Source organism: Pseudonaja textilis, chromosome 1 (assembly GCF_049901715.1).
Source record: "Pseudonaja textilis isolate UNSWEBS1 chromosome 1, rPseTex1.2, whole genome shotgun sequence".
Classification (NCBI taxonomy): Eukaryota; Metazoa; Chordata; class Lepidosauria; order Squamata; family Elapidae; genus Pseudonaja; species Pseudonaja textilis.
The window spans coordinates 225,069,151-225,096,940 of record NC_141990.1 but is presented as its reverse complement, the minus strand read 5'-3'; the positions used below and the strand labels follow the sequence as shown (position 1 = coordinate 225,096,940).

Below are 27,790 nucleotides of genomic sequence, written 5' to 3'. Positions count from 1 at the left end.
TATGACAAATCACGGCTTGAACTATCTTGCTTTGCATGTAATGAGTTCATCTCATATATTAGGTTCACCTTTTAAGTTGCATTACTGAAATAAATGAACTTTTGCACGGTATTCTAATTTTTCAAGTTTCACCTGTAGAATGTTTCTCGGGTCTTTCATTTTATGCCTTCGTTTAAAGTTTTATTGTGTTGCACTTGCCCCTCCCCCCCACAAGCCGAGACTTAATATAGGACTCTAGCCAGGCTTTAATTGAATCTGGTCTTGCAAGGAAAAGAGAAAGACCCGCAGGTGGTCTTTCAGGAGGCAACTGGACTTTCTTGTTTTTCTTTGAAGACGTTTCGCTTCTCATCCAAAAAGCTTCTTCAGCTCTAAATGGCAGGGAATGGAAGAATTTGTATGAGGAGCGAAACGTCTTCAAAGAAAAACAAGAACGTCCAGTTGCCTCCTGAAAAAGCACCCTCGACTTGGGTGACCGACAATTTCCTTCGGCGGGGAAGAGTTGATCGCTGAGGGGAAACAGCGGTTTCCCCCCAAGATAGCGCAGCGCAGCAGCAGGAAGGGATCCTTTCGCGGCGCTATTCCTTTTTGTCTGCCTGGTGCGCGTTCGGGATCGGATCGAAGGAAAATGGCGTCAGCCATCAAGAGGGCGGCGAAGGTAAGCTGATGACGCGGCGGTTGGGAGACCCTTTTAGGGCTTCGGAGGAATCTCGAGGGAGGCGAAAGAGGCGGGCAAGGAAGGTTGCGCTGCAGAAGAAGGTCGCAAGCCATTGAAGTTGATAAGACGCGCCTCTTTTGAGGAGGCGACGGCGGGGTCTCGAACCCCCAGGTCTTGGGGGAAGCCTCTCCAGCAGGAAGGAGTAGATACTTGCTAGGCAACCAGACAGTTCTGAGGGCTTAACCGGGATGGGGTGGGCAGGCAGTAGCAGACTCCGGCAAGCCGCCCCTTTGACTGGGTTTACTGCGCGCCTTTTAGTTTCAGAGAGCCTTCGGCAGAAATGGTTTTAGCATCAGTTTTGAAATATTTAACTTCAGTTTTGGCTAGGGAGAGGGTAGCTTAAACGGGATGCTCACCGACACGTGGGCTGGAGGAGCATCTGTCTGTCCCGTCCTAGCATTTTTTCATAATTGGGTGCCCGGAATGCCTCCTTTAGAGCCGGAGAGGGATAGTTTTGAGCGGGTGGCCCTACTTTGAAGGAAAATGCTTGAAACGAAAGCCGCCAGAGAAAAGGAGCTCTTAGGTGCTTTCGGTTTCGTTTACTGCTAGCTAGAAAGCTTTCCGTGGAAGGAGGGAGGAGGAAATGGAATCAAACTGAAAAGCTGTTGAGAGAATGCGAAAGCGACCTGAGACTCAGAAAAGCCATAAAGCAGATCTGTCCGCTGCTGGATATCAGCCATTGCGTGAAAAACGAAAAGAAGATTCATTGGATTTCAACTCACATCATTCCTCCTTAAATCCAAGATGAGAACACTTAGGTTTGGGGGGAGGCTGGCATAGAAACATGTTAGGTTGCTTGAAATGTGTCCGGCTGCTGTCAGCATTGATCTTGGAACTACTTTATGGTTTGTTTGCCTTTTTTGTTGTATTTATTCGTTCATTCTTGTCTTTTCAGGAACTTGCTGCTATTAAGAAATTAGGGTGGAAATGCTTTCAGGATATTCAAGCAGATGTGACCAATATTCTCCTTTGGAAAGGACTTTTAGTGCCGGTGAGCTCAAGGGTGCTGGCTAAGAACAACTGGGAGTGACAGCTTGCAGGAGATTGTAATGTATTCGTTGGAATGACCTAGCATGTGGTCACTTCAAGCAATGATTTGGGTGATCATGTAAACACCACAAAGTGTCAGAGTCTTTAAGTGGGAGTGGATTACATTTTCAATGTGGAGTATTAAAAGGTCTTACATATTCACCATTTGGGAAGGGACTGGCATCTTTAATTTTAATTTGGTCTGCAAGGAAAACTGCATTCCTTAGCCTCCTATGAATCATGCTTCGTTCCTGTCCTTCTATCCAGGATAATCCTCCATACAATAAAGGGGCCTTCTGGATTGAGATAGAATTCCCACAGGAGTATCCATTCAAGCCTCCTACAATAACGTTCAAAACCAAGATCTACCACCCCAATGTGGACGAGATGGGTAAATGCTGCCTGCCAATCATCAGCGCAAAGAACTGGAAACTGAATACGAAGATAGACCAAGGTATGATATGGGCAGGATGGATAGAGCTGGGACTGCTGGATGGCTTTCATTCAATGGTCATTTTGTGTATGTTTTTCTCTGTTTAAGGAAGTGTCATTTTTAATCTTTCCTGCAGTAATTCTGGCCTTGATAGAGCTGGTAAATAATCCTAAAACAGAACCCCCTCTGCGCCCAGCCGTGGTCAAGGAGTTCGTAGAAGACCGTGAGAAATTTCTCTCACGGGCAGAAGATCACACCTGCAAGTTCAGCGAGAAGCGGCCATGTGAGTGACCTGTGCCCACAAGTCTTTGTCTACCAGTGGGATGGTAGAGAAGAGGGACCAGACAAAAAATGGGCATGGTGAAAATTTGGACTTTTCTGAGTTTAAAGCCAGAACTACTCATTTGGGGACCATTTATATGCTTGAATAAGCATAGGTTCAAAGTTAAGATTAATTAATTAAGTTAAAAATCTATGCCTCTTCATGGTACCGATGAAAACCTGTATTACTTTCCTCATCCTGAAGCTAAAATCTATTACCTGAAAGGATAGTTCTGGCTTTAAAGTCAGTATTGAATTTCAATAAATTTCAAATTGAACTGAAGAGATGACATAGTTTTCTAAAACAGAATGATATTTTACCTCAAAAGAGCAGAACAAATTAGGACATTTGCAAAGTTACAGGAGTACATTATAGAGTTAGAATTCCACAGAGAAAAAGTACTAAGTTTTCTGTTTTCCAAATACTTTCTAAGCAAAGAATAATTTATCAGGAACAGACCAATTGGAATACTTCTGGAAAAAAGAATATTGCATTTGATGCTTTGTTGCATGCCATTCTGCTGCAAGTACAGTATATCTTACATTGGATGAAGAAAATAAACACCTTCTTAATTCTTTTTAATTTATTCTTCTTCATATAAGTTTCCATTTTCATAGTCATTCCTGTAGTATTTTAGGATTGTTTCAAAATCTTTCCTTTTCAGGTCCAAGTTTATTTAATGCACTGTAGTGTTTCCCTTTTTCTTAAACCTTAGTAATTGCATAGGCTGTGTTGCTTTTTAACTTTCCTCCTGTCATCATGAAATTATAAGTTGAACTGACTTTCTGTTCTGTAATAAATGCAGGCTATAATATATTACAAATAATGATGCATTACTACATCAAAGATTCCTGATGTTTTCTTTTCATTTTCTCAATGTGAATTTGATTTTACACCTTTGCAGAGTTCCAACAACTGCTTACTATACATGTGGCTTCACAAACACCTACTGTCAACAATACAACATTGTGTAACTATTGGTATGACATCAGTTTTGTATCAGTAGGCAAAATGTGTAGACAAAGCATATAAGTACCCCTAGAAAGAGATCATTATTTCAGGCATTGTTTTTGCCTATCTTTTTTTTTCTTGCTACAATGAATCATATGCCCAGCTAAGAAGCAGTTCTGTGAAGTATAACAGAATTTTGCTAATAGTGGCGTGTCTAGTTTAATGAAAGGAAGGACTGGATATATCTTCCAACATTTGAAGGACTGTCACAAAGAAGATGGGATCAACCTGTTCTCAAAGCACCTGAAGGGAAGACAAGAAGCAGTGGATGGAAATTTATCAAAGAAAGAATCAACCTAAAACTGAGGAGAAATTTCCTGACGAGCAATTATCGGTGGAACAAGGCCTGCGGCTGGATCCGGCCTGCGGGGTGCTTCAATCTGACCGATAGGGCCAGCCTGGAAAAAGCAAAGGACCGGCCCGCGGTGCCTCTGGCAGCCAAAATGGGGCATGGGGCGCAGCCCGTTTTCAGCCTGGATGGCCTCCTACAGCACTTTGCTGGCTAAAACGGGGCACGGGGGGGGGGTGCACATGGTCCCTCCCGTGCCCTGTTTTGGCCAGCAGGGTGCTTGCAGGAGGCATCCGTCCTGTCTCCCGCCCACCCACCTGGCCTGTGGGGAACCATCTGGCCTGTGGGGATCCAGCCCTCAAAGAAATCCAGTTTGACGCCCCTGTTATAGGGTTTCCTGAAGACCTCTAAACTCTTCCCTCTTCCAGCTCTGTTATTCTGCTATTCTGTTGGAGGTGTTAAGGCCATATCGTTCAGATTTTGAAATGCCTCAGTTTGGGGTGGAGTGGCCCTCTTTCTAGCTATTGTCCATCTCTAGAGAGAGCTATTGAGGAGGGAAAGCAAGCCTTTCGAATGCTTTTCCTCCTGGTCCAGTGCTTAAACGTAGGCCAGAATACAAGCGGTGATTCTTGGTCAATGCAATGTGTGGGTGTGCATGCGTGCTGTTGTCTAGTTGAATCAGTCTCAGATCACAATGATGTGCACCGAGACTGTCCAGTGTCTCCAAAGATAGTTATAAGTATCAGTTAAGAGTATAACAAAGGGGAAGCTAGAAGCAAACTACTCAAAATGTTTTCAGTAGTTTGTTGATTCTCGCTTTATTTGTGGTGTCTTTAAATAATAAGTAGTGGAAACTGTGGCACTCAGTGCAGGGATTCAAAAAGATGTCTAAAATCCTTTTCCTTATTGTTAAAATAAGAATAAAACTGTACAGTTAGTGCTCAGTATATCATTGATGAAGAATTAACCATGAAAAAATAATCAAATATATTTAAATGGTTAATTCATTAATAATATACTGAGCTCTAATTGTACAACTTTTGTAACTTCCTTGTCCACTTACTGATACTATATTTTTGCATCAGTTCATCTTTCCTCCCTTTCCTTTTTTCATTTGTTCGGGAAAAGCAGTTTAAAAACTACCTCTATTGATTGTACCACTTTAAGTTTTAGTTCATATCTGACCTAGGAGAGAAGAAGTAATGAATTTTCTCTCATTACTTAGAAAGCACAGCTCCTTTGAGCTTGAGCTGAGCAATAGAGCAGTATTATACCACTAGATCTTGCTTTCCTGCAACTTTGCTTGGATTTGCTTTCCTTTCAACCCCCCCCCCCCCACTTTTTTTAAAGTAAGTTTTTCCTCTAAATCAGGAGTGTCCAACCTTGGCAACTTTAAGACTTGTGGACTTCTTTGCTGGCTGAGGAATTCTGGGAGTTGAAGTCCACAAGTCTTAAAGTTGCCAAGGTTGGACACTCCTGCTCTAAATCTTACTTGCATTGGCCACTGGAAATAGGCCTGTAAAGGAGTATGTATTTCTGCAAACTAAAATACCAGCATGTACACCTGTCTTTTGTGTTCAGTAAATAAGAGACAGTTTGCAGCTCTCCTTCCTCTTTAGTTCAGGCTTGAAGCCCTCTTCCTCCTCCTCTTCCCTTTCTAAATATACTGTGTTTATATTGAAAAGTGGGAAGAAGACGCAAAGTGGGGACTTTTACACTGAATTGGATCCTTTTTTGCCATCTTGTAAAATGAGCTGTCTTCCGAACAATTTCAATCTGATCCTCCCCCAAAGTCCTTCCAAGCTGCTGAGAACTGAGCAAAATTGCCACATGTAAATCTCTGAGGTTTTCATTGCCACACATTAAAAGCTTTGCCATTTGATGTTTGTCCAGCACTTTTCCTGTAAACCAACAAAGGAGGGAATCCCCCGCTCCCTCCAGTCAGCTTGTTTATTCTTAGCCTCTTATCTGCACAGTGTGATTTCTTTGCTCAAAGTTCAATGGTTTGGGGAGGAGCTGAATGCAGAGGAGCTTATTTCTTAGGAAACAAACATAGGATTGGGCCACGTATGCCGTGTTGCTCAAACCATTCTAGTATGCCCGGGCAGCTACTTCAAACAGAGCATGTTTGCATTCTCCCTTGGAAATCAGGCTTGTAGGCCACCTGAGTTGCCGTTGCTAAAACAGAATGCAGCATAAGAATACAGTGTGACAACCTTCACTTGGTTCAGTTGTGCTTTAATGGAACCGGTGCCTGGTAAGGGAAAGGGTGATTGCAGCATGGGTTGCAGGAAGGCTTTTGCAATTCAAAAAGAGGACGTGGAGATACTGGCGATAACATCTGGAAGGACATGCTGCTCTTGAGTCATGTGTCTTTGGGGCAGGCTCAGGTCTGCTTCCATAAACATCAGATGTGCTGGCATGACATTAGTAAGCGTTCCTTTCCTGCTCTTTTCAGGTGGCAGAAGGGTGGCCCATAGCAGACTTTAGTCAGGGTTAAGTTACAGTGGTTGATTCCCGTGCCTTACTCAGGAAATTGCAGAATATATATGTCTTTTAGCCTGGGTACATCCCATGTTGCATTCCATCTGAAAAAAATAAAATCCAAATTTGAGATGTCTTGGAGAAAACACAGAAGCCTAGCACAGCGGATGGTTCCAAGCATAGTTTCCCAACAACTGCTTCTACAGTGTTCCTAAACGGGTTTAATGGCCAGCCTACCTGACAATTGGATACAAACTACACCCCTATGTTTCTTTGAAATCCTACAAGCTTTAATGTGGAAAAGATCCAGCTGTTGAATAAAGTCTTTTCTCAATTTAGAGGCTTCCACTTGTGTTGGACATGTTGACTGGGGATCTTTATTCATGAAGCCTCATATCTACAGGGCACCTGGTCAGTCATTGCTAGAGTACTTTGCTGGTTTTTCATCTTTTGCCTGGGATGATTCTTTCACAAGTAATTGTCCTTATGTGCCATTTTTTACTGCATCAACATGCTCCATCTAGACCTCTAACATTCAACTGGAACTGGAAACAACAACATTTCTTATCTAAAAATAAAATGGTCTTGCAAGCCAAAATGGCTTATCTTCCCAGTAATGAGAATGTTAAGATCCCTACCATCAAAATAGACTTCTAGTGATCAAACACCTTTAACATCTTTCTTAATCATTTATGTGTTACCCTTTGTTGATTTCCACTGACTAAAGTAGAGACATCATCAATGGACATTTCCATTTAAGGAAATACAACACTGCTCAAAAAAATAAAGGGAACACAAAAACAAGACATCCTAGATCTGAATGAATGAAATGTTCTTATTAAATACTTCGTTCATTACATAGTTGAATGTGCTGACAACAAAATCACACAAAAATTATCAATGGAAATCAAATTTAGCAACCCATGGCAGTCTGGATTTGGAGTTACACTCAAAATTTAAGTGGAAAAAAACACTACAGGCTGATCCAACTTTGATGTAATGTCCTTAAAACAAGTCAAAATGAGGCTCAGTAGTGTGTGTGGCCTCCACGTGCCTGTATGACCTCCCTACAACGCCTGGGCATGCTCCTGATGAGGTGGCAGATGGTCTCCTGAGGGATCTCCTCCCACACCTGGACTAAAGCATCCCCCAACTCCTGGACAGTCTGTGGTGCAATGTGGCGTTGGTGGATGGAGCGAGACATGATGTCCCAGACGTGCTAAATTGGATTCAGGTCTGGGGAATAGGCGGGCCAGTCCATAGCATCAATGCCTTCGTCTTGCAGGAACTGCAGACACACTCCATCCACATGAGGTCCAGCATTGTCTTGCATTAGGAGGAACCCAGTGCCAACCACACCAGCATATGGTCTCACAAGGGTCTGAGGATCTCATCTCGGTACCTAATGGCAGTCAGGCTACCTCTGGCGAACAAATAGAGGGCTGTGTGACCCCCTAAAGAAATGCCACCCCACACCATTACTGACCCACTGACAAACCGGTCATGTTGGAGGATGTTGCAGGCAGCAGAATATTCTCCACGGCATCTCCAGACCCTGTCACGTCTGTCACGTGCTCAGTGTGAACCTGCTTTCATCTGTGAAGAGCACAGGGCACCAGCGATGAATTTGCCAATCTTGGTGTTCTCTGGCAAATGCCAAACGTCCTGCATGGTGTTGGGCTGTAAGCACAACCCTCACCTGTGGACATCGGGCCCTCATACCACCCTCATGGAGTCTGTTTCTGACCATTTGAGCAGCCACATGCACATTTGTGGCCCGCTGGAGGTCATTTTGCAGGGCTCTGTCAGTGCTCCTCCTGTCCTTCCTTGCACAAAGGCGGAGGTAGTGGTCCTGATGCTGGGTTGTTGCCCTCCTACGGCCTCTTCCATGTCTCCTGATATACTGGCCTGTCTCCTGGTAGCGCCTCCATGCTCTGGACATTACACTGACAGACACAGCAAACCTTCTTGCCACAGCTCGCATTGATGTGCCATCCTGGATGAGCTGCACTACCTGAGCCACTTGTGTGAGTTGTAGACTCTGTCTCAAGCTACCACTAGAGTGAAAACACCGCCAGCATTCAAAAGTGACCAAACCATCAGCCAGAAAGCATAGGAACTGAGAAGTGGTCTGTGGACACCACCTGCAGAACCACTCCTTTATTGGGGATGTCTTGCTAACTGCCTATGCTTTCCACCTGTTGTCTATTCCTTTTGCACAACAGCATGTGAAACTGATTGTCAATCAGTGTTGCTACCTAAATGGACAGTTTTATTTCACAGAAGTGTGTTTGACTTGAAGTTACATTGTGTTGTTTAAGTGTTCCCTTTATTTTTTTGAGCAGTATATATTACTTGGTAGCTAATAAACTAACATGGCATTGAGATCCATGAAGGAAAATATACTATATCCCAATAAGAGCATCATACCCAAATTCTGAGGGTGGGACAATAATATTGGTAAGGTAAGATTTCCAATGAATATGTTGGAAGATTTTTAAGTTAAATATGAAACCTTAATTTTTTTTAGCCCTAATACCTAAATACATGTAGGTGTTCAGAGCGAGAGCTGGAAGATGGGGGAATAATTTAAAAACAAATTACAACTAAAATTCTTCTTTGCCATGTGCTACCAATGAGCAAGATCTCAAACCTATTATTTTTCCATTTCTTTTGGTTTTATCTAGTTGCACTTAATGTGATTCGAGAATTTCAAGAAGGTGAAATGAGAACCATAGAAACCTTCTTACCTGCCCCCACCAAGTTTTTCTATAGCTTCCAATGAGCCTCAAACCAAAGCCTGTTTTGCATTTCTATTTCTTCTTCGTCTTTACTAGCCCTTTCTCCACCAAACTGCGATAAAGTTCCTGGACATAGGTGTATATGCACTTATTATCAGGAACACTCATGCGCACCATGTCATCCACCTCTAGAAGTTGAGCACAGTCTGCATATTTCCTGGAAATAGATAGACAAATAGTCAATTATACCCCAATGATTTGGCAAAGCAAGCTTGAGTATAGCCCTTCACCCCCAGAATTAACAAGCCTTATTCTAGAGAACTGGATCAGGATGCAAAGATTTCCAAAATCATGGTGAGGTCCAAGGAGATAGTTAATTTAAACCTCTTGCCTTTTAAAGTTGAATACATTTCATTATAGCACTAGAGCAGGGATGTCAAACTCGTGGCCTGTGGGCCAGATGCGTCACTCGCTGGCCAAGGCCATCCCCCAGTTTAGCAAAGGGGAAAACAGTTGTGATATGTCACATGACAATAGTTTGACACCTCTGAACTAGAGTCACACTGGGGATACCATAAGCCACTGAAATTATTTTGAAACTCTGGGGAACATGATATAAATGCAGAACCTACTCTTGCCTTTTATCATCTGACTATCATTTTCCTTTGTTCAATTATCTAGCAAGGACTCCTGCTTCTTTTTCAGAAATGGGTCTTTACTCTGGCTATTCAAAGGCTTTGAATGCTCTCCTTCAGAGTTTAATGTTACCTTGAAGCTTGATGTTTATTCAGCCTCACCAGTATACTAACTGATTTAGCAATTTTGGTAAGAGGTGTCCTAAAAGTAATTGTCTCTTGCTGCTTGGTTTGCATCTACTGCATTTTTTAAATGTGCTGTTTTCCTCCAAAGAGTAGATAATTACTGATTATTATTTATGGTTTGTATACTACCTCCAAGTTCAGAGATACAATAGTGTGCATGCCAATACCACTATTGAAGGACAAATGGGAGGTTGCTACTCAAGATTTATGTTTAACTATTAAAGAACACAGTTCTGGTCTAGATTAGACTTTAATCTAATCCAGAGGACACTTAGGTTGTTATGATAATGTTCCCGAAGGTGTGCTGATTTCCTGAAGTTTCCTATTTTATTATGCTTGTTGAAGGTTGATCAACTATGACATAACTACTTTTTCCTTGTAAAGCAATCCCTACTGTGTTAAGCAGTTGTGAAGAGTTCCTTAGCAAACCTCACTATGTGCCAGTTAACAATTATTTCTTTTCAAAACAAGAAATGCTAACAAGTTAAAGATAATAATTCCAGGCTTTTAAAATTCTATAGTCTGGTTTCAAGCTTAGCTTTGGGCCAAAATCTCAGTTCTGATATTGCTAATTCTCACAGATATTCTGTAGCTGGATGTTTCAATACTTTTGACTATATTTATATTCCTGATCCTGGCTATCTGAGAAGGAATATGGGTGAACTCAAAGAAATTGGGAAACCAATGAAATTAATAGCAGATAACTTTGTGGATTGGAGAAATGAAGGTCAGTCTCTTTGTAAAAGTCTGTATTCTTCTTTTAAAATTCAGATTCTCAGCTTAATGGATCCATGTGAATGTTAGATGGGGATGCCTAAATGGTAAGTGTGAGCAAAAAAAAAAAAAGTCATTTGTCAGTGGCAGACACCCCTAAATATTGTAAATATAACTATGTTTTTCTCACAGCAATGAGATTAGACTATTGCAGTCTGCTGCATGTGGGTTGCCTAGAGAGATTTTTCATAAACTTTAAAACTGATCCAAAATATTGCTGCTAAATATAGATAGGATTGGTTGGTTAGAAATATATGATGCCAAACTTTTAGCCACCAGTCAGTTTAAAAGGAAGCTGCAAGATTTCAGATTGTACATCCCACATGGTATGGAGCTCAAGTAACAGAATAAAAACTACACAAGTGTACTTGCATGTGAAGATAATTCTATATGTTTTTCTCTTGGTTTCCCTAGTTAAGGAGGTTATGTGCCTCCCTGGACTTTCCACATCCTGCTGCTTATGAGTAGAAGGCCTTTTGATCATGTTGCAATTTTAATCCCTATTAAAGTTGGCAACATTTGCACATCTGCCAGTTTAATTGATCAGTTATTGGACATGGTTTTGATCTTTTGTAACACTGTTATTTCATATGAACTATATAACAGTAGAGCTGGAAAGTAAGACAAAATTACTCCAGAGAATAACTTCACACATTTACATGGTACACTTTCTGGAGGTTACTACTCATCCCTGACTCAGCCTGCCCTATAGCTGTGGTTGTGGCCGGAGATCTAGAATGGAGGGGAGTGCTCACTCAGCAGTAGAGAAGGCCAGGGTGAAATTATCTTTCCGATTTGTTGGGTCAAGGTTTGCATAGTCAAAGGCATCAGGAAAGAACTTGTGAATGAGGGCACAAAAAGCCATGCCACTTTTCCAACTGGTAGAAAAGTTCTGAATGTCCACATGCTGAAAATGAGAAAAAGAGAACATTAAGCACAAAAGGTCAACCACTTCTCCTTTTTTAGGTTTTCCTGCACTAGCAAGTGACTGAAACATGCATTCCTGCCTATTTAATAGAAACTCATTATTCTGGTAGAACACATTGTTGGATTGGAACAAGTTGTGTGAATAGATTTACTTTCATATGACATGAAATAGTAAAATATGGCAGAAATTTGGGAGCATTCTGAATCTAGATTATTGTGTTAACATCCTCTCCTTTTTGAGCATTGTTAATTGTAACTTGGAAGTGAAAGGAAAACATGTAAGGATGATGGAGAATTAACTTACTGCCCCCATGTGCTCAGCATTCTTACTTCACCTTACTTTTATATTTTAGAATTTCATATATTTGCATCATTTATCTCTCCGTAATCCTTCAAACCTGCCTGCATTATAGGTCATAATTTATGAAGCCATCATTTCTGATTCACAGCACACGTTGAATGTAGCAATGATTTCTTCTATTCTGCTGGATGTTAGTGCTATTGTGGTAGGCCCTGTGTTCTTTAGTACATGAATTATCAGTGCATATTTCACCATTTTCACTGTGTCCTAACAGTTTCACTAAAGGTTAGGCATTATAACTTCAAAGTATCTTACAATCTCAGTATGTGAACTATATTGGCTTTCAACTAAGATTTTTAGTTTATGAACTCATTCGCTTAACTCTTTGAGTGAAATTCAACATCTGAATGTAAGACATAATGAGAAAACAGTACAGGCTAAAATTGCACATGTGAGTCTTCATATTTGTATGATAGTGAGTATGTACTGGTTAATAACAAAGAAATACCAACAGCATTCAAAGAAGTACAGTATTTCTTGACCTAGTTCACAGAAGAGAGTATTCTACTATGATCTGTGATGACCCAGAATGTAACACAAATGTAACAAAATCCAAAACGTAAATAAATGTCCTTTAATCCTCCAACTTGGCCCCACTGTTCAATAATTCTCAGTTGGAGATAAAACTTATTCAAAAATAGTCTTTAAAAGAAAGCAATATAGTATGAACTTAATGAGCAGATAGAGGTGAAATAAAAAACCCAAAACAAACTACAATGAAGGAAATTCCACAATGGACCAGGATAAGTAATTACCAACTTCAAGAAGATAACAAGGCACAGTCTGTTGAAAGGACGCCAACCAAGATAACTTCAGCCCAAAATAAAACACGCTTTGCTTCTGGCAACGCTGTGTTTTAACCATCTCTCTTATATACTATTCTCCCCAGCTGCAACCAATGAGGGGGATCATGGCCACTTCCTCTCTCATAAACCATGTTGTTTCCTTCTCCATTCCTTCCTGCGTGTCCTAGGATGAAGAGGAGATGGGCCTGGTTCTTCTTCTGACTGCCCAGCCTGCCTCTGCTCTTCCCCAGCCTCCTCCACAACCTTCAGAGCCACACCTCCACTCCCTCTAGGCTGTTCCTCCTCTCCCTTAGAATCCCACTCTAATAAGGGCATGACATGATCCCTCCAGGGGTTTGCTCTCCAACTCTGATAAAAATCAGGGCAAGAATTTAGAATGCCATCAGAATCTAGAAATGTCCCTGGGATTACTGTATATATAACAACAACAACAACAGAAGACAATACATAGCATTTGGGGGCTTTGGGGGGGGGAGGTGCTATAAGTTCATAGTCTTTAACTCTGAGTAGTGATGCTTTCCCAAATACTCTTTTAAACCCAGAAAGGTGTACATTCACTTCTGAGTAAGCATACTGGAGTAAGTTTGCCAGAACTAGAGGAATATTGTCTTCACATCTCTTAAATTCTGACCATCCACATAGGCCTTCCTACTGTTGCATTATTGGTACCTCCTAAACCTGATTTCACCTTCCAAGGGAAACCAATTTGCCTACTTCACTTCACATAAACTTTTAAGGGCACTGGAGCAGTTCTCATTTCATAGCTGATACCTTACTTCATAGCCACGGGTCATTGCCCGACACCATTCCAGCAACATGGTCTTCACAGTGTTTGCACCTCCAGTCCTCTTGATATTGGGGGCAGGACCAGTTGCAGCCCTTTGGAAGATGATTAAAGGAAGAAAGGGAGGGAATAAGAAGGGAAAGAATAAACATGTATCTTTTTAAATCGTACACAGATCCTATGGCTGGTATAAGTCCCTTTTGCCCCATTACCGCATTTTCTGGTGAACATCAGGTGGGACATAGATCTGCCTGATTTGTAGCAATATCTGCTATCTGATTTGATTATGTAAACATGTATGGATTTTATAATTTGTGCAAGAGAAACACTTGGTCAAAGCAAGTTTTTTTTTTTCTAGAGGTGCTGAATATGGTTGTGTTTCTGTGGGCTTGCCTGGCTATGCAGACACCTCTGGGGTATAGTGGTGTGGGCATTTGCTGCCCAATATCTGAAGTGTATTATGCAGTTGGATCTAGTCACACTTCTTAAACATGTCCCCTTATAAATGGTTTTGGATGATAATTGTGGCCAGTGCTGTCTGGGGATGATGGATACTGCTTGGGAAAGGCTGGGTTTTTATATTGTGGTAAGGCAAGTATGAGTAACCCTTAGCTCTTCAGGGATTATAGAGTTTTACTTCACTAAGAGCACAATTGGGTGATACAGTGAAGCAAACAAGGCAGTACTGTCTGTGCTACATAAATATATGTACCTGGAATTTTGGGGCTTTCTTTTAGGGTTGGTGGGATTGTTTTTTAAATGTTAAGGTACACTGTCTGACAAATATGCTTCATTTACGTTGCATGATATCTTCATTTTATTGAATGGCCCTTCAATAAAGCAGCAGTAGCATATGTAAAGTTCTATATCAGGGCTGTTAAACTCGCAGCCCGTGAGCTGGATGTGTCACACGCTGGCCACACCCACACCGGTTTAACGAAGTGGGGAATAGTCCTGATATGTCACATGACGACGCGAGTTTGACATCCCTGTTCTAAATACTCCACTTCCTTAAGAACTTTGGAAAATCAGATTTGGGTGTTGTTTTTTGTTTCGCTAATCTCTCACTTCAGCTATGTGTGAAGCACAGTTTCCTTCTTTGCTTTCTCATTGAACAGAAGGCTTGTCATACCCCTTGCCTCATAGCTTATGTTTCAGCCAGCCAAACCTGGAGAAAACTTCTCAAGTGCAGTTATGCTGGTATGAAACCATACATTCCTGCCAGGATTTGTTGGAATTTTATATTCATCATCAAGGCTGATCTGGCACCATAGAAGAAGGCTTTCTTGGCTTCTCAGCATTTGCCAACCTTTCCCCAAAGCAATCCATCCATTGCAATGACCCAAATAGCAGGCAGTCTTGATTAATGTTTTGTAAACCACAGACTTACAACAGTTCATTTAGTGACCATTCAAAGTTCCCATGATACTGAAAAAAAAGTGGCTTATGGCCATTTTTCACAGTAACGACCTTTGCAGGACCACCAAGATCATGTGATCAAAATTAATATGCTTGGCAACTGGTCTATACTTATGACCGTTGCTGTGTCCCAAGGTCATATGATTGCCTTTTGGGACCGTCTGACAAGCAAAGTCAATGGGGAAGACAGATTCACTTAACAACAGGGTTATTAACTTATCAACTGCAGTTATTCACTTAACAACTGAGGTAAAAAAGATCATAAAATGGGACAATACTCACTTAAGAAATATCTCACTTAACAACAAATATTTTGGGCTCAATTGTTGCCATATGTCAAGGACTATCTGTATTGGACAAATGCATGACACTGTATATGTGAAGGGAAAGGGTTCCAGAAAAAAAGGGAGGAGTTTCTTTAATTTTATTGTTCTTTTGGTACTTTGTGAATTCCTGCAGAGAATTAGAGTTAGGAAGCTATGGACCAGGTGGTTAGAATATTGAGGCAGGGAGACTGAACTCTTATTGACTGCCTATCCTAGGTATGTCTGCTTGTCTCGGTACTCAGATACTGAGTATGACTGTGGCAATAGAAGAGAGGTTGAACAGTGGATGGCACTGAATTAGGCCATATGATAAACACATTTGGGAGCTGCATACTGTGAGAATGAAACAAAGCACATTAAGGATGTTTTGCAAATGGAACAAATTATCATCCTCAATGCATGGACTATTTTAGGGCTTGTGTTAAATTATTCATTTGTTTTCAATCTCAAAATGTCTGGAAACCATGCTGCAGAGTTTTATCGGTAAGTCGGGCAGGCCACATACAGCTGGAGAGATACTGCCCACTCTAGGGCTAAGACATACCAATATAATTTCCTCGATTTCAGTTTACTGTAAGGCATGAATTTAGCTGTCGTGTTTCGCAAGCCAAACTACATAAAGGTTTATCGGTATATCCATCAGCAGGGCTGAACAAACTGTAGTGAAATGAGTTATGGCAGAACCTGAGGCACAGCGGCCTCCTTACCCTCCAAACTTCTCCACAATGGCTTTGCGGGACTGTCCCCTGGGTGGTATCCTCGGCCTGGTTATCTCTCTCCGGTCAAAAGCAGGCCTCTTCTTTTTCTCTTTGGTAGCAGCTGCTTCCTCTGGTGCAGCAGAAGGAGCCTCTTTCTCTCCCTTCAGGGCAGCTTCAGGGCTGAGAACCAGAAATAAAAACACCCTGAGCCTGAAGCACTGGAGAAGTGGCACCAGGTGAGTCTCTATCCTGGGTTTTCAGGGAGAGCCTCTCAGAAGAGTTGGGTGTGATGGCTCAGAAAGGGGAAATCCCTTTCTGCCCACTCTTCAGTAAAGAATGCCAATTGTTTGGCTCATAGTTCCCTGGAGAATCATGGTTAAACTCGTCAACAGTTGCAGCTAGAAATGTGAAGATCTGGGGAAAGGCTGAAGCACTACTAGCTCCAGTTTTGGCTTCTTCCCAATTCTTTTCATTCACCACCCCAAAGTTTCTCTTTGCCCTTCCCAATTTTCTGAATATTCACATCTTTATTAGCGTCCTCCCTTGATTTGCCCTTGGCTAGAAGATGAGGTTCTAGCCCAGGGGTGTCAAACTTGCGTGATTATGTTGTCATCATGTGACATATTGCGTCTTTCCCTGCCTTTCCTAAAATGGGGTGGGCATGGCCAGCGCATGACACATCCAGTCTGCGGGCCGCAAGTTTGACAAGCCTGTTTTAGCCTCAGCACCTCCAGAAGGCATCCGTTTGGGAAGACTACTGTAGTTAATGCTTTGGAAGCCTGACATCATATGCCCACCTCACAGCTCTCCTCCAAGCTTTAAGAATCTTTTCAGCAACCAATTTATGACCACAGAAGGGTATGCATTAGAAATCTGAAGTCCTTGATTAGAGTCCAGGGTTTAACCTTTGAGGAGAACAGTTCTCCTCACTGTTACTACTCCTATCCCATTTTGGTCAGCCCACTCATTGCTGAACTTTGATTTCTGAGTGCCCCCTGCAGAGTAAAAAGTGGTAATGCGGCCTCTGGGATGGGCAAAAGATGGAGAATTTTTAGTATTTTTTAGTATTTATTTGATTTGTCAATTGCTTACAAGATACAGGTATAAGAATAAATATAGTTTTGAATACATGAGATAGATACTTATAAGAAAGAAAAAAAAACAATAGCACAGCGACGGTAGGCCCCATTGGTGCGCTTATGCACGTCCCCTACAGGCCTCTTAAGAAATGGGTGAGGTCAATAGTAGACAGTCTAAGGTTAAAGTTTTTGGGGTTTGGGGAAGAAACCACAGAGTCAGGTAGAATATTCCAAACATTGACCACTCTGTTGCTGAAGTCATATTTTCTGCAGTCAAATTTGGTGCGGTTAACCTTGAGCTTGTATCTATTGTGTGCTCTTGTATTGTTATGACTGAAGCTGAAGTATTCATTTGCAGGTAGGACATTGCATTGATTTGCAATCAATTGTCAAGGATCTTTTTCTCCCAATGGTTTAACAAAAGGAGCCACCAACTCACCCCTGCTTTCTTCCTTCTGTATCTAATGATAGACCTGAAGTGGGGAAAAAACCTTGAGGCAGAAAAGTTCGTGTGTTCAGCAGTATGAATGATATTTAACTCTGAAGCTCAATCTGCTCCTCACTTCTTCAATTCCTAGGTGAATATTTATTTGTTTAGAAAATGTATTTGCTGTCCATCTCGTATCCAATGATTATGGATATATCTTTTGCACCAAGCTCTGATTAGCGATTATCAGGCTTGTAGATACACCGTTCCCCCAATGTATCTTGTAAACCTGAATCTTGTCCATCTCAAATGTAGCCTACCCTCTAGAAAGACTTCCAAAGATTATCTCACCTGGTGATTTCCGCTGGAGCAGCTTCTGGAGCGGTAGTTGGTGGAGTAATGCCACCTAGATTGGATTATAGACATGTTATTAGTTTTCCTTACCTTGTGAATGAGCCTCTATCCCATGTCTGAACTGTGGCCTCTTTAATCTCCTTTGTATCTTACCCTCATCCATGTTTCTCAGTATAGAAAATAGCAGCAGATGGTTTCATAAATCATTACAGGGAAATGGAGAAGAGACCAGTCACAGGGACCAGGGGCAAAATTGGGATTCCTGCTTACATTGTCAATAGCTGGTGGAGTTTTAAGAGAGGTATCAGCGAAGGTCATGAGAAAAAAATGTCTTCAGGAGGACTGGGCAGTAATGCAGGAAGTTATGAAGTCTAGAAACATTGGTTGTGGAGAGTTTTGTGATTGTTGCTTCACTGGTAAAAAAATTAAAATGATTTACTCCAGGTTAAGATCCAGGCAAACTATTTAGGATAAAGGGTGGCAATTAATTTTCCCAAGGGAATTTCCCCATGAGAAACTGGGACTGTTGTAGAAGGCCACTGATGCTGCCCTGCCCTTGGAGCCCCACTCTGCCACTCCACTGATGCCACAGGCTGGAGAGGGATAGCCGAAGAGTCAGGTGTGACCCATGGGCCATAAAATACTTAGGTCTGTTCTAGGAGGTATTATTTTAAGCAAGAAATCCCTGTGTGTCACTTCTCCTTTTAGTCTGTTCTATCCAACTTTAGCGTCTTCAGTCTTCTGAGTTTGCTGAATGACGTTTTCCTTACCTGTCTCCAAACCTTTGAGCTCGGTTGGGCTTTGTGGACTTGCTTCAGGAGAACGGGGAGGGAATTCTGGCCAGAATTCCTCCTCTTCCTCCTCAGGTTCTGGTGAAAGAGGCTCAACAGAAGTGCTGCCACTTTGACCCTGCAGGTAGGGAAGGAGGATTGGGAAGGTCAACCAGATTGATTTCTTTCTTCATTTGATTTTCTAGATTTATATTCTGTCTTACCTTCAGCATCTCAAGGCAGCATGCATAGTACTTTCTTCTCCTATAATAACTTCCCATTGTGATTAGGTTGGGCAGAGAAAAAGTGACTTTCCCAAAGTCATCCAATGCACTTCCTTCAGATTGAGATGCTGCAGTCTAACTCCTTATCCCTGGCTGTTTTGTTCGTAAGTTGGCCTTTTAAAGTTCTTGTTTTGTTATGTATTAATATATTGATAAATAAAAAACAGAAATGATAGTTTATAAACTTCTACATACATGGATTTCTTCTTTCTATTGAAAACCTTTCCTTGCTATTCTTCCCTTGTGCTTGCTTTCTAGCCTAAAGAGCAATAGTTTATCCAGTTTGTATATTATTATGCTTATTACAGGGTGGAAATTCTGACTTTTTCTAATCAGTTTCACAATGTAAGCAGGGAATTCAATTTTTTTTTCCTAGTCAGTTTTAAATAAACAGTACTTTACTTTTTATAAACTCATCTGGCAAAATCTCATCAAAATTTCCTGTAGGCTTTCCTACCAGAACAGGTGCTGTGTTTGCATCCAAAGTTTACCCAATTTCACTTATAAGTAAGTAATGCAAGTAATGCTAGTTTAAAGTGATCTCCTATCTTCATAAGCTCAGAGAAACCTCTAGAGCAGGGGTGTCAAACTCGATTTCATTGAGGGCCGCATCAGGGTTGTGTTTGACCTCGGGCTGGTGGTGGTGAAGGGGGTGTGACCAACTTGACCAGCAGGGCCAGGATGGTATGGTCACTCATGTTGGGGGCGCCTGTGGCCCGAGCACTCTGTCAGCGAAAACTGGCTCCTGAGCTCTGTTTTTGGCCGCGACAGCCTCCTGCAGCCCTCTGCCAGCAAAAACAAAGCCTCCCTGAGCTCCATTTTTGCTGGCAGAGGGCTACAGGAGGCTGTCACGGCCAAAAACAGAGTTCGTGAGACGGCTGTCTGAGCTCCATTTTTACTGACAGAGGCCCCACGGGCCAGACCTTTGCTGTTTCCAGGGTGGCCCTGAGGGCCAGATCTAAGCACCCTGTGGGCCAGATCCGGCCTGTAGGCCTTGAGTTTGACACTCTTGCTCTAGAGTCTAGAGGTTGCTATGCAACTATAGAACAAGGACAAATTCCTTCCTTCCTTCCTTCCTTCCTTCCTTCCTTCCTTCCTTCCTTCCTTCCTTCCTTCCTTCCTTCCTTCCATCCTTCCCTCTCCCCTCCCTTCCCATATCTGAAATCCACAAAGGGAATTGCAATGGCATTAAGATAATTCTGAGAAAAGTTAAGAAAGAAGTTGTGACATTCTTTGAATGAGGACATTAAGTTTTGAAGGTTAGATAACCTTAATTAATCTATGTTCTTGCAGGCCTTTTTTTGACGATTTGGTAGTTAGTTTCAGTGGCAGAAAACCAGTCATTTGTGTGGGGGGGCTGTACGACAGTGACTGGGAATAGCATATATATGATGGATCATCTACTCAGGCTATAAAAAAAGTCCCACTTCTTTCAACCATCTTCCCAAGGAAAAGTTCATTCAATTATAGTTTCCTATGAGGACCTGTGGAAGAATAACACAGCTTCTTTACTTTTTCTGTCTTTACCATACATCTTATGATTAGAAAAACTAGAAACAATGATGAAGAAAACTAGGCAAGTTAACATATAAATGTGTTGTTATTTGACAGTTCTTTCACATTCTTTGTGAATGGTTGAAGAATAGTATGGGTAGTCCTTGACTTACAACAGTTCTTTTAGTGATCATTTGAAGTTACAATAGCACTGAAAAAGCGACTTTTGACCATTTTTTCACACCTATGACTGTTGTAGCATCCTCATGGTCACATGACCAAAATCCAGATGCTTGGCAATTGACTCATATTTATGACGGTTGCAGTGTCCCTGGGGTCATGTGATCACCTTTTGCAATTTTTTGATAAGCAAAGTCAATGGGAATGTCAGATTCACTTAACAATCAGATTACCAACTTAAGAACTGTAGTGATTCATTTAATAATAAAATGTTTGAGCTCAATTGTGATCATGTCGAGGACTATCTGTATACTAAAACTTGTCTTGCTATAAAATTGTATCTGTATGTTGTAAACATAATATAAGCTGACACATAGCTAAAGGGAGACAAATTAGTGACATACATAAGTCTGGGTAAGTGTACTTTGTCCGTTTACCCACCAACATGAAGTCACATAGACTAAAATAATGTGACATGAAAATGTAAGGTAGGAAGGATAAAAATACTCTTGATGTTTTATAGAAAAGAAGTGACCAAAACTAATTCTCTTGAAAGAAAAGAAGCAAATGATTACAATTTGAAATGCATTCTATTCTCACCTCTTCCTTGGCATTTTTCTTCAAAACATCAGCCTTTTCCCCTTCCTCTCTCTGTAGGTCTTCTGGTTTTCCAGAAACATCATCTTTGGCCTCAGATACACTTTCAGATACTGGTTGGCTGCTGTCTTTGACTATCTTCTCCTTCTGGTTTGCCTTGGATGCCTCCCCCTTTTCAGATTCAGAAGTGTCTCCTGTAGATTCTTTCTTCTGCTTTGCCTCAAGTCCAGCAGCGTCAGTTTCCCCAGCCTCCTTCTCTCCATGCGCCTCATTCCCAGCAGCCACCTTTGCTTTCTCTGCTTCATTTGCATCATCCACCTCTTTCCCAGTTTCTTCTGCAAACTTTCTGTCCTCTTTAGTTTCTTTCTCAGCAATCTCTGCTTTTCCTGCCTCACTCTCCCCTTCAAATGCAGTTTGAGTCATTTCTGACTTCTGCTGCAGCCCATTGATCTGCTGGTTATTCTCTTGTTCCTTGGCGTCTCCAGCCTTCATAGTACCAGGTTTCTCTGTTGTTCCAATTGAGTGCAAAGTAAGTGGCCTATTCACACGCCACTCCTGGAAATATATATAGTGAAAAAAATAAACATGACATCTCAGTATTAAAGGTTTCCACTTTTTTACACAAATGAATAACGTATATTGTAACTGTTAATTTGCCCCAACTGCTTGGGCAATCTTTGGCATCTCTAATTTGCAGTTAACATGTTATCTGACTATTGAAAAGCTGAGGGCATTTAATGTGATGAGGGACTATTCACCCAAAGAAGTCATCAGTGAACGTGTGTGTGTGTGTGTGTGTGTGTGTGTGTGTCCATGTTGCACTGAATACATTTTATTCCTTAAGATTTACTGTAGATGACAGCAGCAGCAGCAGCAGCAGCAGGAGTATGGAAGGAGAGGTTGATTTCACAAAACCTTTCTTCTAAAGTATATGACATGCAGCTAAGAAAATTCTACAGTTTTCAGAACAGCAGCTGCTGTTATTGAACATTCTAGTGCAATTGGGGCTGCATTTGTGTGCATCCCTCTATGCTTCTGAACAAAGGAAACAACATGACCTACAGTCTCATATCTCATGTGTGAGATCACAAAGCATGGCTTAACACTGAACCTGGCAACATGTGTTTTGAGTATTAACAGGCAGAAGAACTATGCACACGGCTAAACTCACCAACCTCTATCTGGGTTAATCCAGTACATTTTTCTGCCTATGACAGGGTAGCAAATATTTCTCATTCCCAGCATAGATACATGGTGTTATTCCAAGTAAATACAGTATATAGTCTTTTGGCATGTAAGGCAACAATTTTCTAGACAATCTCCTCCTCCTATGGCAGTAAAAACACAGCAGTCATAAAAGTTTTAGAAGTTGCTATTCTTGCCTCTTTCTGCTTAATGCTGCGATTGATCCCGTCTGAAAACACTTCAAAGGAGCAAATGATTGAAGCGCAAGTTAAGCCCTCAGAGGCTGGGAAACTCCTGTCCTCTTCCTTTCTTATCACTTAGTAAATCATCTTTAAATAAAACCTGCCAATGAAGTCCAGGAACAGCCAGTGACTCAGACATGGAAAGAGCAAGAGGCAGTTCTGGGGAAAAGGGGGCAGGTGAGTGGCTGTAACACCAACTAAAAATATCCTCCTGACATTTGCAAAAACAGTGGAGAGGTCAGGATGCCTAGAAGCCTCTTAGCTTGTTTTGCTTAGTACCCTGTTATTCTTCTGTGGGCTGTAACTCCATGTTCTATTGAAAGCAATGGATATGTTAGTTTTTAATTACTAAACACATGGTATTGCTCTGTCAGTAAAAGTGCTCTGTCAGTTAAAAAAGCTACACCATTTATTATCTGTTGTTTTTTTTATGTCCGTGCTTCTGCTATCCTGTTTGCTCAATATATGAACTGTAGGGGAAGCTTCCTATTATTTCAGAAAAGAAAACTTTTTTCCTGAAAAAGCGTGAGAGAGAAAGAGCTACAAAAAAGGCCCTTACTGAACAATGATGACTGGGTGTAATTTGTCTAAAGATGGGAATCTTATCCAAAGAACCATTAGCAGGTAATTGTGTATGTCCATTGACTGGTTTCAAATGTATTTTTCTACTTTGCTTCCAGCCAATCATCCTTCCTGAAGTGGGCTCTTGTTTTTCTCTTTCATCTCCACATTTCTGCCTTGGATTTCCAGTGGCATACTCATAACTCAGTAGCATGGTAAATTCTCATACTATAGCATTTGTAGAAATCCCTAAGTGTCCCTTCAGTATGGGACTTTACTAAAGTATGAGAATATCCCTAATACATTTGGGAAAAATATATGTTTTTGTTCAATTAAGAGGTAGCACTTAGCTGACCTCGGATGATTTAAGAATGTGAAACAGAGAGGAGCTTATTAGAACCAGAATGGGAAAAAAATCAGGCCTGTAGGCAGGACTGGGAAGTTGAAAAAGCATCCTAGAAGGGTAATAGCAAACCACTTTTGTAATGCTGATGAGATACATCCACAAAGTTATCAAGAATTGAATCAGATTTGAAGGAAGTATCAGAGTATATCTGCTGGGATAATGGTGCAAATTTCGCTTCTCTACTGGAGCTATAGAATACGTTCATTAAGTGACAGAAGAAATTTGAGCAGATTAAAAAGCATTTCACTGAAGAAAGGAATATTTAAAACCTGAGCATGCCAGTCACATAGAATATAGGGCATTGTTTAAGCTAGATGCCGAATATTGTGGTGAATTCTGGAAGCTTGAGTATTGCTGCCTGCCTTATTCTTGTCCTTCTAATACCAGTTGATGCCTTTCCAGCCTTCGAATATGCAGAAATGCCATAAATTCCTTGAAACCAAACTAACTAAAGTCTGCAGTTGTGGACAAATCCTAAAGAGTATAGTCCTATGTAACTTTATTGAAATTGGTTTATATGAGATTTGTATCAACTGTGGTATCTTTATTTTTCTCTTCAAAAAAAAAACAACAGAAAAGCAAAGCAGAAGTTCTGTACCTTGCTAACTTGCATGCATTTAAAATTTAAAGCTCTATGAATAATATGTTTAAATTGAAGATATATTCCAAAGCTCCTTGAGAGCTCCACCATAGAGCATTTAGTGTTTTCCTTCATACATCAGTTTTATTTTCTTTTTTTTCTATTAAATTTTTATTAGTTTATCTAAGTATAAAATACAAAGAAAAAAAGATGTCAAAAATGGAAAAGGGTAGACAGAAAATAGATATAGTGTAAAGAAAAGGAAAAAGCACCAACTTCTGATTCTTTTTAGAACAGTAGAAGGTAACAATATTACAACCACAACCTTTTGCTTTTTACACAACAGTATGTACAAGCCATTTCTATAACAATAAGACTGTCTAATTAAAGTTTCATTTTTTTTGTTGTTGTTGCAAGCAAAAAATCCGGAAGCAATTTCAGAATAGAGAAAAGGTTATATATTCTTTACTTTGGATAAAAGAATCAATTTAACCATTGCTGCTTCTCTTTGCTCTGGGGAATAATATATCATTCTTTTTTTTTTTACCCTAAAGGGAGAAAACACTTTTTTTTTTTAGTTTTGGTATTTTACAAATTCTAAAGAGCACTAAGGTATTTTATGTAAAGGAGAAAAGTGTTTTCTCAGAGGTGTCACCATTGTGTAAAAAAAAAGAGAGAGAGATTCTTGGCCTTCAACAGAAACACAATAAACAGAAATTCAGATAGTGTACCTTCCAAAATATACCTTTACCATGAACAAAACTAGAAAGTTACAGATTCAGAGAAGTAGAGATAACACATTTATTGTTTACCTGAGGAAAAGCATTGCCTAACTTAGCCTTCAATGAACATTTAAATTGAATATTCCAAAATAATCTCAGACGTATAGTAAAAAACACTATTAAAAAACATGAAGATAATTCCATACAGCATATAAAAAGGCAACATAAAAGTAATCAGCAGTACATCGTAAAGCACAGGAAAACAATCAGAGATAAAATAGGTTGCATAATATAAATTTGGTTTAAAGAGTCAGTGAAATCAAAAGCTGTGGATCTGCTGCTGAAACAACTAGAATAAACACTAGTTGAGCCTTTTTGATGAACTAATGCCACAACCAGTGCACTATCCATGAGAAGGCTCTATTTCTGATCATTACTTGCCACCCTGAGATATGGTCCATCTTTGCTCTTTTGAAGAATTCTCAGCATCACACATTTCATTACTTTTCTTCTTTTCTACGTAGTTCTCAGTGTTCTTCAGTGTATACTTTAAAGAATAACTAATTCCTATATATAGCCATTCTTCTTATGTCTCCTAAATTTTCTTGGGAGATAGGAGAGCATGATATGCTTTAAATATAACTTCACCATGAAGTTTCCCTCCCATATCTATTTCTCCTTCCAGAGTTTAAGAATCCTACCTGAGCCCTCTGGGAATTGAACATGGTGTAGGAGTCATCAAATGGCCATCTCCTTATATCTTGGAAATAAACACTTACCTGGAGTCACACCTAGGAACAGTTCTTTAGTGAGCCCAGAGTCTACTATAGTCCATCTAGAAAGACGATGCCCTAAAAATCAAACTTCACCTACCTTTGGCAGGTCGTTCCCTGAGACTAGCTGACTTTCTTCGTGTCTTCTTTCTCCTGGCTGCTTCTGCCAGTATCTCAATCCCCACTCCTATCACTATGCCTGCCTGAAGCATTTCTCTCATTGTTTACTACTCTGTTGATACAGCCATTCTGTGATGGGTAACTAAACACTCCTATTTTTATCAGGAAACTAGCAGGTGCTTCTTTCAATCATAGCCCCTACTTCTCAGAAGGGCCAGATGGAGCCAGGACAAGGTAAAGAGAGAGAGCTGCTAGCAGCCTCTTAGCAATTCAGCTCAACATTTCAGGGAATCATAGGAAAGAACTAGGTTTCTCTTTTAGGGGGAAAAGGATTTCTAGTGAGCTGCCTGTAAGAGATTTTTCAGCATGTGTATTGGTCTCTTGAGGCATCAGCTATATGGGAGAATACTCCCGTGTTATTAATAATAGACATAGTTTCCATAGCCTTTTGTCACTTCTGATAAACAACAGACATTCAGAGGAAATTTGAAAGGTGGCCTACAGGGATTCAAAGAACGTTTATACAAAAAGCAAAGGAAACTGCTAGAAGACTTTAAAAAGAAGTCATATCCTTAAGAGGATAGAAGGAGCTCTAGAAGTATATGAAATGTTTCCATTTAGAGCAGAACTTCCATTTACTTCCCTTTTGTTATTTAATGCACACAATGTGTAAGAGGGGAAAAATTCTAAATAAATAAAAGCAGGAATCCAGGCTCTAGTGCTGTTTTTCCACTGAGGATTAGAGATGATACAATGCAGGATGTTGGGTGAACTGACTTTACCATACTTCATTTCTACACTCTCTTTAGGATGGGTCTAGCATCACAGAAGCCCTGGGACACTCTCCATTCTTGAAAAGCAGTCAATTTTACAAAAATGGAGAATGTCTAAAGGAATATTGAGACTTCCTCATCCTTAATGAAGTTGAATATTTAGTTTCATCAAGAGACAAGTGCACCTCACTCATCTTGGATAAAGTAAAGAGAGCTTTGCTTGAATTATTTTAATTTGATATTGTAGCTTACATATCAACTGTCAAAAATTGAGATATTTGCGGATTTTGATACATTATATATAAAGTATGAAAACAAAGCATATTTGTGGTTGAAACTAACCTTCATTCTATCTCCTTCCAACATGGATTCCCACTGGCTTCCATGGAACAATATCTATTAGGAATGGTTAGAGTTCTAAGGGACATGCAGATCATATTTAGCATTTACTGTAGATAGCAATTTCCAAAGATGCAATGTCAAAAAACATATTCATATTATGATTTGGGCAAATATGTTTTTGAATATCATCACTTCAGTTATGTTTCCTTGCAGAAAAAATATCTTCTATGATAGAGTTATGTTGCGCTAGAAACGCAAGTTGCACAAATATTGTCAACAATCTTTTCCCCATCTTTCACAACCTAGCAGAAAGTATTTGCTGTAAACACTGCTATGGGAACAAAACTGAGATAGCTCTCTGCTGGAAGGAGCTCATGCTTTAAATATACAATCTGCTAAGGGCTCTGGTAGACTTAGTTTGTAATGTGCTCCTGGGGTGACAGTGAAAATCTGGTGAAAACTATGGGATTAATCTCTTCAGTATGACAGTTACACAAGTCCAGTTGGTTTTATCCACTTATTCATTTCTGAAGCCACTCTGACGCCTTGTGGCCAAACAAGACCGAGTTCCTAAAATTAGACTACAACAGGGACAAGACATAGGGATGGAGAACAGTAACAAGAACTGCATTATGATCCAGAGACAAAAACAAACCTTACTTTTATTACACACGAGTTTCCTCACCAGAATACAACTGGAAGAAAGGCATTTACTTTATGAAGCCATGCCCAGTTGTATAGGAAGAGTTTATTATATCAACAATCGACAAGCAGAAAAAGACTCACTTGTAATTAGTGTTTTGTCTCCAAAGACAAATTATACACAATGGAGGTTGAAACCATGTTGAGGGTTCTGGTAATCTTCCTAAGCACTGATTTACTACTTTTGTTCTTCCTAAGCTGCTTTCCTGACATGTTGATGTTCCCCAACATTATTAGAATTTATAAAAGCAATTAAAAC

The 27,790-nt window shown here is 40.5% G+C and overlaps 2 protein-coding genes across 7 annotated transcripts; one reads left to right on the top strand and one right to left on the bottom strand.

Annotated features, from left to right (window-relative positions):
- The first annotated feature begins 208 nt into the window (after positions 1–208).
- LOC113448881 (ubiquitin-conjugating enzyme E2 L3-like) lies at positions 209–11,524 on the top strand. 3 transcript variants are annotated; one of them, XM_087920705.1, is made up of 6 exons: positions 209–655; positions 1,611–1,706; positions 2,012–2,198; positions 2,314–2,460; positions 10,617–10,666; positions 11,034–11,524. In XM_087920705.1, exons 1-5 carry the CDS (start codon positions 626–628, stop codon positions 10,640–10,642), a joined length of 486 nt encoding a protein of 161 aa, XP_087776831.1. In that variant the 5' UTR covers positions 209–625; the 3' UTR covers positions 10,643–10,666; positions 11,034–11,524. The 3 variants fall into 3 exon arrangements, with proteins under 3 accessions (XP_087776831.1, XP_087776832.1, XP_026575489.1); XM_087920706.1 differs by lacking the exons at positions 10,617–10,666; positions 11,034–11,524 and adding an exon at positions 3,404–4,128; XM_026719704.2 differs by lacking the exons at positions 10,617–10,666; positions 11,034–11,524 and having other exon boundaries at positions 2,314–3,340.
- Positions 6,022–25,853, bottom strand: SMTNL1 (smoothelin like 1). 4 transcript variants are annotated; one of them, XM_026719696.2, is made up of 9 exons: positions 25,695–25,853; positions 21,129–21,680; positions 18,571–18,709; positions 17,798–17,852; positions 15,950–16,120; positions 13,490–13,592; positions 11,375–11,526; positions 9,034–9,241; positions 6,022–6,387 (listed from the first exon to the last, which is right to left on the bottom strand). In XM_026719696.2, exons 2-8 carry the CDS (start codon positions 21,615–21,617, stop codon positions 9,097–9,099), a joined length of 1,254 nt encoding a protein of 417 aa, XP_026575481.1. In that variant the 5' UTR covers positions 21,618–21,680; positions 25,695–25,853; the 3' UTR covers positions 6,022–6,387; positions 9,034–9,096. The 4 variants fall into 4 exon arrangements, with proteins under 4 accessions (XP_026575481.1, XP_026575484.1, XP_087776829.1 ...); XM_026719699.2 differs by having other exon boundaries at positions 25,601–25,846; XM_087920703.1 differs by having other exon boundaries at positions 25,523–25,819.
- Between the last annotated feature and the right edge of the window lie 1,937 nt (positions 25,854–27,790).